The sequence below is a fragment of the Hylaeus volcanicus genome, chromosome 1 (genome assembly GCF_026283585.1).
Source record: "Hylaeus volcanicus isolate JK05 chromosome 1, UHH_iyHylVolc1.0_haploid, whole genome shotgun sequence".
NCBI lineage: Eukaryota > Metazoa > Arthropoda > Insecta > Hymenoptera > Colletidae > Hylaeus > Hylaeus volcanicus.
Window position 1 is genome coordinate 31,616,226 of NC_071976.1, and position 15,307 is coordinate 31,631,532.

Sequence of the window (15,307 nt, forward strand, 5' to 3'; positions counted from 1 at the left end):
CTTTTCAATCAACCCGATACAGATTTTCCCGGACGTTGTACCGGTTGAAATTTTAATTGACGGGCTCATCGGGGGATATTATACGGAACGAGAAATGGCATTAAGACGTACAGACTCTATTTATATACCAACTAATTGGGCCAAGCGATATCGTGCCTCGTTCGAGACGAGCTAGAAGCTTCGAACGGGAATTAAGCGAAAACAAAAATTACAAATAAATCGACCGTGTTCCAAGAAAATTGGAATGGGGAAATACCAGCTACGAACGCTCGCGTTAAGGTCGATTCAGGCTGTACGACACGAACCGTCACGGTCCGGCAACGACACGTACCGGCACCGACACGACAAAACATTAAAACACGCGTCTTACGGGACATATTGGAACATCAAAAAATGAAAAAAAAAAATCACTTTTTTTTTTTAAATTTAGGCGATTCTGAACAATTCTACGGAAGGAAAATTGAATTTGAAGCACTAGAAGTGGTAGAAAAATTTTTTTGAAAAATTTTTTTGTTTTTCACAAAATTTCTTCTTTTCTCACAAAGAAAGTTCGACGACATGAAGTTAGTAAAAAGAACGCGATAAAACCTGTAAAAAATATAAGGAAATACAACTGACAACTTTCTCGAAGCGAAAACAACGACAGTCAGATCGGAGACGCGGTTACACCTTGGTCACAGCCATAGGGTAAGAAGACAGTAATTTTCCGAAAAAGCAGTGTCGTAATCGATTTTGATAAAATTAATGAATAAATTAATAAAGTAATAAATAAAATTAGATAAAATTAATAAATTTGAGAAAAAAAGAAATTTTTGTGTAAAACAAAATTCCATTTTTTTTTTTTCAAAAAATTTTTTTTACCACTTCTAGTGCTCCAAATTCAATTTTCTTTGCGTAGAATCGTTCAGAACCGCTTAAATTTGAATAAAAAAAAATTTTTCAAAAAGTGATTTTTTTTTTCGTTTTTTGATATTCCATATTGATAGCCCCTTAATGGAACTATTCGCATTATTCCCGTTGACGGAACGTTCAGATCGGCGTTTGTTAAGTGTAAATAGTTCCATTGAAACGCGTGTTTTAATGTTTTGTCGTGTCGGTGCCGGTACGTGTCGTATAGTCTGAATCGACCTTTATTCCCTATTACTCTGTTTTTGTTTTTTTTTTCTACATGATGCTTCCACATGTTATCGCACGTTAGGGATGGAACGTCTGATCCCGCCAATTTACAACAATGGCGCCCCGCGTCTTACGCCTCCTGGCGAGAGACAGAGAAAGCTTCGCGCTCTTATTCGAATTCATATTTCCGAGAGACAGGATGTTTAATGTTTCTTTTTTAATAAGAAACGACCGTAAGAGACGCGCTACCGTACCAGAAACCTGGGTGGTACGACGGAGTACATTTGAAAGTTCGATATCGTAGAAATCTTTCAACAATCAAAGCACAACTAACGAAATTACTGATTCTTACGCGTCGGTAACAAACGCGTTCGTGTCCCATCGAGCCCGACGCTCGCGAGCTCGGTAAACTTCATTTCCGTCGGGACTCGAGAAGAGGTTTCTCTGGTGTCCTTCAGGACCGTGATTCATACCGCGTACAGAATCAACGCTCGAAAGTCTTTGTCTCTCCGAATTAAAAGCGCGCCCCGTTGCGATTCTTAATTCGACCCTTGCTCGCGAGAATAAATGTGTACAGTACCTGTTGCGTCCGCGAACGGTGTCGAAACAATCGCTGGGTAACTCCATTCTCCTTAGAAATCATTGGACGTCCTGCGGTTGACGAGTTGACCGATGCGCCGGAACCCGGTCCACCGCAAATATCCTTCCGAAAACAAAAGCGTCGGCGTGTCGTTCGGCCATGTTTACGTCCTTAAGCGTCGCGATGAACTTTCGACCGTGAGCGTGTAAACAGGACGTTAATCGCAATCAAATCCAACGACTGAGCACCGTTTCCATCCCACGCGCACGACTCGTTCAAAACTTTTCGTACCGTTCGTGTCACCTTCCAACGTATTTACAACGCGACCTTCCTACCTTCCTACCTACCTTCCTACCTTCGACCTTCCTTCAAATAGCGCACTGACGAGTCCACTATCAGGCCCAGAATGAAACGCTCCCTACCTTTTCTCCTCGCATGCTTTCCCACAACAAGCATCTACCGCCACCAGTACCAAAATGCTTTTCTCTATTAGTAGTACGCACAATGCACAGGCAACACGCTAATTGCTGTGTCCTTGTGGTCGTAATGAGATACGGGAAATTAATCGTTTGTAACTACAGACTTCATATCGATGCACAAATATGGTAATGTACTTGTACGTTACGATCTAGTTTACATAGAACAGTTGACTCGTGGGCACGCGCTCGATTCGTATCGAGCTAGAATAACAGTCGTATTAAACGTTCGTTTGTTTTAAAAATTAATTGAGAGTGAAAAATATAAGTCGCAAAATTGATTAACGTGTTTACCCGATATGCTCGTATGATTAAATTAGTCAACTTTTTAGAAATTAATATTGTATTATCGATAAAGTACCACCAAACGGCAGCGTTCGGCCGCGTATAAAGTTGAGAATTTAACTTTGATAAATATTTCTCGTTAATGTATCTAGAAGGAAGTTATAACGAAACGGTAATTTAGAAATACGGAACGTTCTCAATATTTGTGGAAATTAAATTCTTTACTTTGCACATGACGGAGAGTATCGATGCTGTATTGACGCTTCGAAACAAAAGGATGACATTTATTTTCAGGGAACTATTAGCACCGAAAGTTAAATAAAAAAAAGTCATCGTTATTCTCTTTACATATTCTCAAAGTTTATTTTGAAAACTTCCCAGCATTCGAAAATGTTTAATAACGACAGTTGCACCCATTACCGTGGAACTATTTATTAACTTAACTGCTTTTGATGTTCGTCTAGTCGAATCGTCTTTACATATTTTCAATTACGCGAACACAGTCGCTTACGATCGAGAAACTTATGTAGCGTCTACAGGTTAAAGCGTGTAAATCAATTGTGGAGTCACGTTTCACGCGAAACAGCCGAACTTTCCCAGAAAGCGAAAGATGCAAACGGCCAGGTAATTCTACTCGAACAGTTAAGAAACTCTGAATTCCGCTAACGCTCCCTTAACAGTTTAGCGAGACCATTCAGACCCGAAGCCAGAGGGCGAAGAAGCCAACTGCGAAATTCCATCTCTATCTTCGATGCCCCCGAAGACGTCGTTACACAGTTTTGACATTGTTTTCTAATGCCCAGCTGCGATACAAGTAATTTGTTAGTATCGGCAATTTGTTCTCTGCAAATCTTCGATCAGAAGAAATTAACGAGCTTTTAGATTCAAAGACATCTTTTACGATAGAGTGCAAAAATATTTCACTTGTCACTAAATCGAATAACGCGGTGGTTCTGTATGATTTATATATATTTTATTTAAGAGACTACGGACTCGTTCGACTAATTCGACCAACTGTGGTAAGTTTGACGTCAAAATATAAGAACCGAAGGATTGAGAAAGGTAGCTGTGAACTTTCCATACGTTCGAGCGTTGCGTGATGAGGTTGCCAGGACGAGTGGTTCGGTAGAATGATCGAAGAAAGTTTAATTGGGGTCGAATAAGAATTTCTTGTCGCGAACAATTTGACGCCTATCAGATAAACAGCTTTTCAACGGAGTCGAAGCGCTATTCTCGGTGCATTGAAGTTCGTCGCGTAAGCCGGAAGCCCGGATCGTCCTTGGGTTCGATCCCACCCCCGTCGACTTCCTTCCAATTTTCTCTGACCCGCTTTGCAGATGGGAGTTCGAGCTGAAGACCGGAGCTGAGACCGGTCTGCTTCTCTACAACACCGGGCAATCATCGTACGCCGATTACCTCGGGATCGAGTTGTTCGAGGGTAAAATTCGTCTTCTGATGAACAAAGGGAACGGACCGACGGAGTTGATACACGGCACGCCGGTGGCGGACGGCAAATGGCATCGCGTGGTCGTTGATTTCAATCCGAGCGGAATCGGGATCGCCGTGGACCGACAGGAAAAAACGATCACGTTGCCGTCGGGCGGAAATCGTTACCTCGACTTGGCGGACACCCTCTACGTGGGCGGCACGGAGCTGAACAAACGCGCCAAAGCGTTAGGGAAAGGCCTCAAGTCCGGGGACGTCAGCTACAAGGGTTGCCTGCGAAACATGCTGCTGGACAACAAGAAACTCGGTCTGCCCGACGTCAAGATCAGCCAGGGCATCGTGGTCGGCTGTGTTTGGGGATATCCGTGCATCGAGGCTGTGCCCTGCGTTTCTGCCGCAATTTGCTCCCAGCTGGGCGTTAGCTCGTTCAAGTGCGACTGCGACCAACCGTTGTGCATCGAGCCGAACTACGTCGCGGATTACAAGGCAAATCGTTGTTCCAAGACAATGCTCGTATCCGGTGAAAGCTTCTCGCTCGCATTAACATCCAACTGCGGAGGCTGGTCGATCGGTGACGGAACTGTAACAGAATTTTTGCACGAATCAGAGAGATGTTGCGAGGCTAACAGAAATATCGTTCAAGTTGTTTCGAGATAGTCACGAAAAATAAAATATAAAAAAATTAAAATCGTTTCGAGGAAACGATGATCGATGTAGGATCCAAGGACTCGAAGAGAGATCTTCTGGATCCCCTCTTTTTCGCAGTTATCCTTGTAACAGTGGAAGATTTTTAAGGGTCTGCAGTTGTCCTTCGTCTTTTCTGCCCGGTTCCCGACAACTCGGCCACTTCCTGACAAAGCCCACTTGACTTACTTTAAAAAAAACCCTTTTCTCTTTTCTTTTCTCCCCTCTCTCCCCTACCTCCTCCTTTTCCTGCTCTCGGTTTTCTATGCATTTTCTCACCGACTCTTGTTTGACTTCGACTAAAACCAGTTTTCACTGGCATCTTCGAGTCGCACTATTCCCGAACCTGTATTGTACTCTCTCGATCCGCGTAATAAATCTCTTAACAAATCTCTCACCGCAACGAAAAGTCTACCGTTTCATACGCGACAACGGGATACGTTCGTTCGGATTTATGCAACATACTCGCGCGGAGAACATTGCCGAGGCGATGTTCGCGATCCCGTATCAATCTGAAATCTATCGAGTAATAAAACGTTAAACTCTCTCATATAAAGTACGTTAATTGCGTTATACGCGTCGAAACAGCAATTTGAACATTGCTGCCCGGGAGATAAAAGAAGCGTGTTCGTGCTCGCGTCGAAATGAGCAGAGGCAATATCGAATATTTCCCGTGGACATAGTTCAACGTTTCCCCATAAAAAATGTTTCATAAATCCAAGCGAAATGATCTGGTTCCTACTTTATTAACCTTTCGCTGCAATGATTTTTTTTTACCCTCAGGAACGTTGAGTAGACGCGAAATAAACCGCCATCACTCGCGCAAAATAATCTCGAAATGTTCCTGGAAATGTTTGCGTTTCATTTCGAAAGGAAACAGTTGCGAGTAAACAAAGTTATTAAAACATCGATAAACGAAAATTATTGTAGATTGGTAATATCGAGTAATAAAACATATACGTAGTTTATTGTGCGTTCCGGAGGGGTTTACGTGTCTTCCGATCACAATTCTGTGCAGCGAAGGGTTCAAGCATTTTTGTTCTCTCTGTAATGTTTTATTTGATCTGGAATTCCATAGGTTTATTCGAAGATGAATTTACCCGTGAACCTGGAGATCCTCTCGCTGAGTCCTCTGGTGGTATCCGAGGGGAAACACGTACTGGTGACGAGTGATAACATTGCCATGGTGTTAGACATCGCTAAATACGGGGTGGAAGAGGACGGTGTTATCTTCACCTTGGTAACGCCGCCCACCTATGGAACCTTAGTCCTGAATCTCTTGACGACCAGAACCGAGCATTCCTTCACTCTCCAAGACGTTAATCGCGATAAGGTAAATACACTTCCACCGAACCACGTGGAGTCCTTCAAATTCGCTAAAAACAATACCATGGTATATGGCTGACGTCTTGCGAGTGCGTTCGCTTTAAAACGAAATTCATTCTACGTCGAAAATTGAAAGCGAATTCATTCTTCGATCGCGAACGCTGATATTCGTTACTTAACGAAATTAATACCGACGATTATGTTCGAATACTCTTTAACAAGTATGCCAAATTCAATTTTGCCCGTGGGCCACATTGTGCTTCGCTACCATGCCGCAAACATGCAATTAGCTCGCTAAAAAGTACACTTTAATTTGAAACACGTTAATCGATGTCTGATAACGCGAGAGCGAAAAAAGGAACGGGGAAAATCGTGCGTTCTTCCAGGTCGTCATAGAGCCGAAACGAGCTATAGATAGTTAGCGACACAAGGACTAACTTTAGAACCGTGGGGGTCCGTGTAGCGTCGCCGTGTCGTCAGAAACTCTCGTGGTCGTCCTCCTCTACTTGCACTCGATTTATCCAGCGACGGTGCTCTATTTATAAACACCCACCACCGCTCATTAATGGTTTTTCGTGGGTTTACATCGACCCGGGACCGCGTATTCTTTAACGTTACCCTGCGCCTTACCGCGAGTTATTTCTTTCCCGACGTTTACCCGAACCACCCCCTAAGCTTCATCCCGGAGGATCTTAGCCGAGGCAACGCGCAGACACGTCGATCCTGTATGCTAATCGTCGATTTATAAACCCGCCTCTGCCGCTTTAATTAATTTTAATTACGGACGGGAGACGGATTTAACCTTGGCGATGATTCACAATGGCTAAGAATATAAAGGAAATTTTGTTTAAAGCGTTAAAAATGGCGTGCTGCGCGGGAGATACCAGAGATATTCGCGATATTAAAGAATTTATTGGTTCGTTAAGGAAGAGGAAGGAAAAAGAAACTCGAGAATTTCGAGACGTAGAACTCGCCCGTCTTGGAAGCAAAACGTAAAACACGGCGAGGAGAATTTCTCGTTTCGCTCTGTATCGCTCAACGCGCCTCGTTAGAAATACAATGTAAACAATCCGTGTGAAACGCGCTAAGGAAATTTTACCACATGTTTTCTTTTTTTCTTATGGACAGTTGTTCCTTCGAGCCCGAGACCGAATACCGTTGGGATCCTATTTACAAACAAAGAGACGAGTTGAGAACATTTTTTCAATTGTTATTTCAACTCGATGCCACGCCCTCCTCTTTGAAACATACATATCCATAGGTTCCTGGAAACATCGTTCTCCGTCATGGCAAATCGTCTGATTATTGCGATCAAATTTCTGACAGATTCAATACGTGCACGACGGCAGCGAAACCACAGAGGACAGTATGATCCTGGAAGTGACACTGGTGCCAGGAACCGGTTACACGTTGCCTGGCTACCTTCAAGGACGACTAAGGTTTCCGCTTCACGTCAACGTGACGCCCGTTAATGATCCGCCATTGCTCGACATATCGACCGCGAAAGTGCTGCGTCTGGCTCAAGTAAGACACAAAGACCATCAATTCTTGTATACGCCCGTGAAATTTTCTCCTCCGGAAGATCCATCTGGCGGGGAGCTACGGGCCGAGTTAGTCGTAATTGGCGCAAAATGCCCGACACTTACCCCGCGCGACCCTCCCCGCTAAATCAATTAATCGAGAATTGAAGAAATTGTGGCCCGTCTTCAGGGAACGCGGCAGTCGAGTCGTAACGAAATCGATTTAAGTCGCTCCAGTCGTTGCCCTTAATTAACCGCTTGGTGCTTCAATCTTCTTGGATGAGATAATTCCTCTTACCGTAAAAATTCGCTCGTCGACCTGTTCCGGCGTTCAAGATCGCGCTTGTTTAAAGTTCTTCGGTTAAAAAATCGAAAAATAATTAAGCAAACGGGCTAGAACAACGCGATCCAGGTTGACGATAGCCTCCCCACCTGTAGTCTCATCCCTGAAATCGATAATACGTACTTCAAACATTTTTCATTATAGACAGATAGATGTTATTTCCTAACGCATTGTTGACCGGAAATTTTGCACAGGAACGAGTTCACGTCACCGGCTATTATTTCGTAATTGAATGTGAAATTAAAACAATCCAAATAAACTGCAATAAACTTTATTTATATTTTACCGATGTAACGAATTGAAATGAAATATTCTACATACATAACACGGTGAACAAAGCTTGTGCAAGTACAAACACGAGTTTACTAGCGAATGGTCAACGTTGCGTTAAGCTTAACGTCGTTCGTCTCACGGATAGCAATCACGAACAATTTCACCCTTTTCAGGGCACGAGGAAAATTTTGACGAAAGAGTTGATATGGGCTATCGACGCCGACACGCCATCGGACATGTTGGTTTACACGGTCTTGCATACCGGACGGTCTTACGATGCAGACGCCGGCTACGTCGAGAGGGTGACTTACCCGTCGCGGCCCATCGACACGTTTACCCAGGCGGAATTAATGCAAGGATTAATTGCCTACGTGCACCGTGGAAACGGTAACATTCTCATCGATATTCGAAACGCAAACGAACTAAGCGCTGTTTGATCGGCCGCGTATACTTACAATTATATAGCCGTTTCTCGATAATTCAATGCTCGCTTTAATTGCCATTCCCAGCGAAGCCGAACGCGAAACTGGACCTCCAGGTCAGCGACGGGATAGAAAGGAGCAAGCCGGCGAGCTTGAGGGTGGCGGCCCATCCCTTGGAGATCAAGCTAATGCACAACACGGGTCTGGTCGTAGTGCACCGATCCTTCTCGTATCTGACGCCTGCGAACCTATCCTTCGCCACCAACTCCGACGACAACACTATCGACATATGTTACGACGTCGTCTCGCCGCCCCAATACGGCGCTATTCAGAAGCTGAAGGACGTCTCCGGCAGCTGGACGAACGTGGATCGTTTCACGAGCAAGGACGTAGAGCTGAACACCGTTCGCTACCTCCACAACGAGGGTAGCCCCAATCAGGACGAGTTCAAATTTCAAGTAAGCGTCAGGGAAGTCAGGGCATCGCACACCTACGACTTTCGTGTCACCTTCATCGATCTCGAGCTGAAGCAAACCAAGAAGGTGCCCGTTAATTTCACCAACGTCGCCGAGGTGGCAGTCACCGGACAAAACCTCAGGTATCAAAATAACGATATGGTCTCGACACGCGATCAGTGTTTAACTATAGATGGCTGGTCTTTTTGAGAAAGAACGACCGACCGTAGTTAAACACTCTGTGCGTACGTAACGTAAAGATCAACGATATTGTAGGCACACGAAAACTAAGGCACCGAGATTCGAATCAACGATCCTCGGATCCACAGTCGACCGCTTTACCTACTACTTCTCGTTTGGCTCCTTATACTACAATATTCTTATTACCGTTTCGGTGACCTCTTACAGATACCAAACGAACCCGCTGGTGACCGCGTTCAACAAGATCGTCTTCACCGTGAAGACGGGGCCACGGTACGGTAACCTGTTCCTGTCGAGTCAGAAACTGAACGTCGGGGACCAGTTCACTCAGGAAGACGTCGACTCCGGCAGGCTCAAGTATCGTCTGTTCAAAAGGGCCTATTCAACGATCGTCGACGAGTTCGGTTTCAAAGTGAGCGCGCCGCAGTGCGTCGATTTGCACACAAGCCTAAGGCTCAGGCACTACCTCAGCAAGAACGTGAAGCCATTGGACAGTTTGGAGGTGCTCCAAGTGGACGAAGGCTCGAGGGAACTGGTGAGAATTCAAAAGACGAATCTAAAGGACTACGGGGTCGCTTCGTTGATGTACAATCTGACGATGGAGCCTCGCCACGGCTGGTTGACCGTCACGAACAACTCAAAGGCTCACACGCGAAACGACACCCTCTACTTTTCGTCCGAGGAGCTGGCCTCGCACAGGGTCTACTACGTTCACGACGACTCGGAGACGCGGAAGGATTCGTTCCAGTTCGTGGCCGTGGCCGTGGACGCTGTAGACTTCATGTACGTCGGTATATTTCGCGTCGAGGTGACGATGAAGAACGACAACGCGCCGGAACGCGTGGTGAATAGGGTGTTCCACGTTGTATCGAGAGGCGAGAGGTTGCTCACCAGCAAGGACCTGGCGTACATGGACAAGGACGTCGACACCAAGCCCAGCGAGCTGATCTACACGAGACGGGACACTCAGAGGTACGAGATCTACAGGTTGTCCAATCCCTCGGTGCAGATCCACGAGTTCAGTCAGCAGGACATCGATGACGGACAGATACTGTTCAAGCACCAGGGCGAGGATCACGGCAAGTTCGAGTTCGGCGTCACCGATGGACACTTTTACACGGCTGGCGTCCTAGAGGTTCAGGCCAGTTCGCCTTACGTGAGGCTGAAGGAGAGCAATGGGTCCGTGGTGCAGTTCAATCGATCGGTGACCCTCGGCCCGGACGAGCTGGACATAGAAACGAACGTGTACACGTCTGAGAAGAACATCAAGTACGTGGTGCTGGAGAAACCGAAACACGGGATACTACTTAAACACGGCAACGAAGCGAACACCTTCACCGAGGAGGACCTGCGACACGGTATAATGGCGTACAAACACCTGGGTGGGTCGTTGGTGAAGGACGACTTCAAGTTCAAGGTGTCGACGAAAGGCGCCGAAACGGACGGCGTCTTTCCGATCAAGATCTACCCTGAAAGCTACTGGCAACCACTGATCGTTCAGAATAATAAGACGGTGTTCGTAGAAGAGGCGACGAGCGTCCTGTTGAACAGAAAGAGCTTCGAAATCATGCATCCCAAGATACCAGACTCCGAAATAGTTTACTTCCTGAAGGAGTGGCCGCAGAACGGGTACTTGGAGCTGCAGACTCACGACGAGCACAGCGACGAAACTCGAGAGGACTACATTGGTAATAATTCACTGCTAGTATTACTATTACATAGGTAATAATTCATTATCTTCGAATAAATGTGAAGTTTGCCGATATGTTTGTCTCGTTTCCTCTCTTGAACATTTTCCACAGAAGGAAACGAGACAAACATATCGGCAAACTTCAGATTTTTCCAAGTCTAGGGTTTCGCCCATCTTCTAACATTTTAAGTTACAAGCTCGTAAAACGTACGACATACTCTTGCGCGTACTATTCACCTAACACGACGAATATAAAAACCATAGGTAACGCAGTCAAGTCGTTCGACCAGAAGATGGTGAACGAGGGGAGAGTTTTCTACGTGCAGTCGGTGATAAACCAGACCAACGACAAGTTCGTCGTCGACGCGACGAACGGGATAACGTGGCTGCGCGACCTGAGCGTGAACTTCGTGATCGTCCCAGAGAAGCTGTACGTCGAGGCGAAAGGTCTCGTCGTGGTCGAAGGGAAGAGTGCCACGCTACACGAGAAGAACTTCTCGATCCTCACTCCCTACTACTCTGGCAAGGTGACGGACTATCGGATCACCGAGAAACCGAGGCACGGTACCGTTCTAGATGCAACGAAGAACGCTCCAGTGAAGAAGTTCTCGCAGAAACACCTAACCGCGAACATAATATCGTACAAGCATAACGGCGACGAGACCTCCAAAGACTCGTTCAAGATGGTCCTTGTCGCGGGGGACAAAGCCAGCGAGCCCTTCGACGTTTGGGTGACGGTGGAACCCGTTAACGACGAGCTGTCTGTGCTGGTCAACAGGACAAAATTAACGGTCTGGCAGGGTGGTTCGATCGTCTTGACCCCAGATAGTCTGGCAGCCGTTGATAACGACACGACAGCGCGGGAGTTGACGTTCAACGTCACCGGAGTTAGAAACGGATTTATATCAACCACGTCCTCTCCGGAGGTGGACGTTTACAATTTCACCCAGGAACAGATTGACCAGTCGAAGATCATTTTCACACACACGAGTGAGTGCTGTAGATAGGCTGACTACTTTTATTTCAGTATAATCTTAACGCGTACTCTCTATGTCCATTGAAGAAGTTTGACTAAAATAAATAATAGTTTTGATATTACCAAATGAATATTTCGTTATAAATATTTATGCACCATGCAAACATACACTTGGAAACATTAAACCCACCATGTAATGTAAACAAATTTCTTCAATAAACATAGAGGGTAGGAATATTTAAGGAATGAAATAAATTAATTCCGAAGACGAGATGTTAAAGAAAACGAATAAACATAGAATTGTAAAAATAAGCACTAGCTTAAATTCAACGAAAATAAGTTTCAGTCGTATAGAAACAAAAAGTTAGACTAGTATTTTCTGCGAACAGTTTCGATAAAATGATTGTTGTTAAGGCAAAGGTGACCTGATTCTCAAATCTCAAATTAGAGATCTCCTTTTCGAAGTCGATCTAAGCTTAGCATTCGTGACAATAGAATGCTAAGAAAGCGTCTCAAGAAAGCGTCACCTGACAGATACCAGAAAAAAGGGCCTCGAGTACAAAGGGTTAACCACGTAAGTAAATAAAGGAGAACTTCCGTTTCAGATGGATCCGATGCTGAGTTCAATTTCGTTCTAAACGACGGGGTGCATACGTCCGAGCCTTACACGATATCGGTAGCCACCAAGCCGATTCGATTGTCCATCGAACACAACGCCGCGTTGAACGTCTTCCCGCTAACTAGAAAACTGATATCGGATAAGTTGTTGATGACCAAGTGCTCGGACCAAGCGCGAGAAATTAAGTACACGGTGCGCAACGGGCCGCATCTAGGAAAAATAATCATGGAGACGAGCGAGGGCGCGTGGCTGAATGTCGACCGATTCTCCCAACGAGATATCAACGGGAGCAAAGTATTCTACGAGCACACTAAACAGTTCATGGACTTGGCCGCCAACGATTCGTTCACGTTCGACGTGGAAGCGCACTTCGCGGAATCCTTGACCAACCAGGCAAGTATACGCATCTCGAAGGGCGTTTCCAACCCTTTCGAAGCTTCTTATTAAACGAAAAGCAGCTGATTTTAACGAACGTTCCATTCGCAGGTGTTTCAGATAGACATCTCCGTGTCCAGTGGCGGTCTCGACAGGTACATCTCCGCGAAGAACGTGAGAGTCGAGGAAGGAGGCTCCGCTCAAGTGATCATGAACATCAGTGGAATCGTGTCGTTCCTCCAAACCCACGCTGGCATCGAGAACCCGGCCGTGCTCTCGAGACTGGTCAGCCAACCCAGTCACGGTCACGTAATGATCGTTCCAGACTTGAACGTGACCACGTTCTCTCAGCCTCAGATCGAGGGTGGAAAGATCGCGTATTACCACGATCACTCGGATACTTTGGAAGATCGTATCTACTTCTCCCTTTACCTGACGCCTGGTCATATCCTCCTGTGCAACACCAGCGTGTCGGTGATCGTCGAGCCTGTAAACGACGAGCCATTCAAGCTGACCACGAAGGATCCGTCCATCACGGTGGTGCAGAATCAGAATCAAACGATAGCGAGGGAAAATCTGTTGACGAACGACCCTGACACTCCACCGGAAGAGATAGTGTACGACGTGATATCGGGGCCTACTTACGGCCGTCTGTTACTGCTGCCCTTCAACGAGAACATCTCGGAGGTGCGTCAAGTGAACAAGTTCACTCAGCACGACGTCGACTCGAACCGACTGGTGTACGAGCACAACGGACCCCTTCAGACAGCCTCGTTCTACTTCCGCGTATGGGACGGTCGTTTCAACCCGACGTACAAGGTCTTCAACGTCTACGTTTTACCGATCAGGTTGAACGTCACCGTTCCCGGGCCGGTGAACTTGCAGCAAGGCTCGAACGTCGCACTGATATCCGAGAGCACCGTGAATCTCGACACGAACGCCAGACAGGACCTGGTAGTCTACGAAATCACTAGCAAGCCAAAGTACGGTGTGCTGTACGTGAGGGACGGGGCGTCCGCCAGTTTCAAGCAGACCGACCTGTTGTCCAAGAGCGTGATGTTCATGCAAACGGACATGACCGTGTCGAACGACAGCCTCGAGCTCACCGCCCGGTTGAGCGGGTTCGAGCAAAAGCACATAAGAATCGAGATCAGAGTGGTGCCGCTGATGATCATGAACCCCATGATCGCTTTAGCCGGGGAGAAGACTCGAATAACTCTGAAGCACATGGACGCCACACCGCTGGCGAAGCTGACCAACAGCAACCCCGTGTACACCGTCGCCAGGAAACCGAGGTTCGGCAGGGTGAAGAGGATCATCAGAAGCTCGTCGTCGTCTGGCGAGAAACGGGGAACCAGGGAGAAGGAGGTGGTCAGGTTCTCCCATCAGGAAGTGGTTTCAGGTGTGATCTACATGGTGTGCAAAAAAATTTCGACGTTGGAGTACGAAGGCGTCGTCGACAGTTTCGCGTTCGTCCTGGCTGCCTCGATCTTCCAGCCAGCCGTGGGCGAATTCGAGTTCCGCGTGAAACTGGACATGGACGAGAACAACACCACTTTGGGGGGCCCGATGGACCCCGTGGGTCACGAGGGTGAAATGGCGATCGCGCCGAACATGAGCAACGACTACTTGCCGCTTCTCGGTATGCTTCTCGGCGTGTTCCTGCTCGGGGTGCTCGTGATCGTCACCATCAGGTGCAGGCACAACAGGTACAAGCACGCCGAGGAGGAGAAACCGGAAACCACGCCAGCGGTAGGCGTGATGCCTCTTCCTAGACCACCTGATCACTTGATGCCAGCGACACCTCATTTGAAACGCTTCGCGAACGATCACAACAGCGTGGCCGCTAGTACACCGTTGCCCGTGTTACCTACGATGACGTCGACCCTACCTCAATGCAAAGTGATACCTCTGAGCCCTCTGGAAAGCATCACGGGCTCGGAAGTGGACGTTTCGGCCAGGTATCCTTACGGCGTCGCGGACGGCGACGAATGGAGCAGCTTCGACACGTCGGCGGATCTACCCTGCCAGTCAGCCACCGCCCAGAGGGCCAACAATCCCATGCTGAGAAGAAACCAATACTGGGTCTAGCAGAAGGAAGGCTGTTCGCGTTTCACGCGAATCAAGCCGTAACACATACTCCAATTCTGAAAGACTGTACTTTTATTACGAACTACTTCGAGACTGGTCGTCGATCGCTATGGTTCTAATGTGCCTAATGAGCAGTGGACTCTGCGAACGCGAGGGTACACCAAAAACCCCTCGAGTTTATAACGGAACCTTGACGGAAACTCTTTCTCCCGGCGCGCCGTGTGCTGATACGGACACCTTTACCGAAATGTGCCAAACATTTTATACGACTCGCGAGGTACCGACGAGATCGAACGCTGTCGAGTCGAGGATCGGAGTTTCCATCAAACCTCTTCGTTTTCTTTCATTTTGTACGTCAGAGACTCCGCCTGGAACACTAACTACACGCACGCATGAACTTAATAATAACATACGTACAGCGAGAAGCGT

General features: G+C 46.9%; 2 protein-coding genes across 2 annotated transcripts in view; both read left to right on the forward strand.

Annotated features, from left to right (window-relative positions):
- Positions 1-6,113, forward strand: part of LOC128884633 (chondroitin sulfate proteoglycan 4-like) — a 38,207-nt gene extending 32,094 nt beyond the window's left edge. Inside the window, exons 5-6 of the mRNA XM_054138137.1 lie at positions 3,795-4,389; positions 5,666-6,113. Coding sequence (XP_053994112.1) covers positions 3,795-4,389; positions 5,666-5,992 — 922 coding nt within the window. The 3' untranslated portion in view covers positions 5,993-6,113. The remainder of the gene's footprint in view (positions 1-3,794; positions 4,390-5,665) is intronic.
- A 1,071-nt stretch (positions 6,114-7,184) lies between these two features.
- LOC128884631 (chondroitin sulfate proteoglycan 4) lies at positions 7,185-14,881 on the forward strand. The gene is made up of 7 exons (XM_054138135.1): positions 7,185-7,437; positions 8,223-8,436; positions 8,559-9,069; positions 9,335-10,815; positions 11,082-11,807; positions 12,399-12,805; positions 12,899-14,881. Exons 1-7 carry the CDS (start codon positions 7,282-7,284, stop codon positions 14,876-14,878), a joined length of 5,475 nt encoding a protein of 1,824 aa, XP_053994110.1. The 5' UTR covers positions 7,185-7,281; the 3' UTR covers positions 14,879-14,881.
- Positions 14,882-15,307: the final 426 nt, after the last annotated feature.

Excerpts from the sequence above, each read along its gene's own strand:
- LOC128884631 (XM_054138135.1), top strand. The coding sequence starts at position 7,282 with ATGATCCTGGAAGTGACACTGGTGCCAGGAACCGGTTACACGTTGCCT. Across the intron at positions 9,070-9,334 it reads GTCACCGGACAAAACCTCAG|ATACCAAACGAACCCGCTGG; the intron begins GTATCAAAATAA and ends GACCTCTTACAG. Across the intron at positions 12,806-12,898 it reads CGGAATCCTTGACCAACCAG|GTGTTTCAGATAGACATCTC; the intron begins GCAAGTATACGC and ends TTCCATTCGCAG.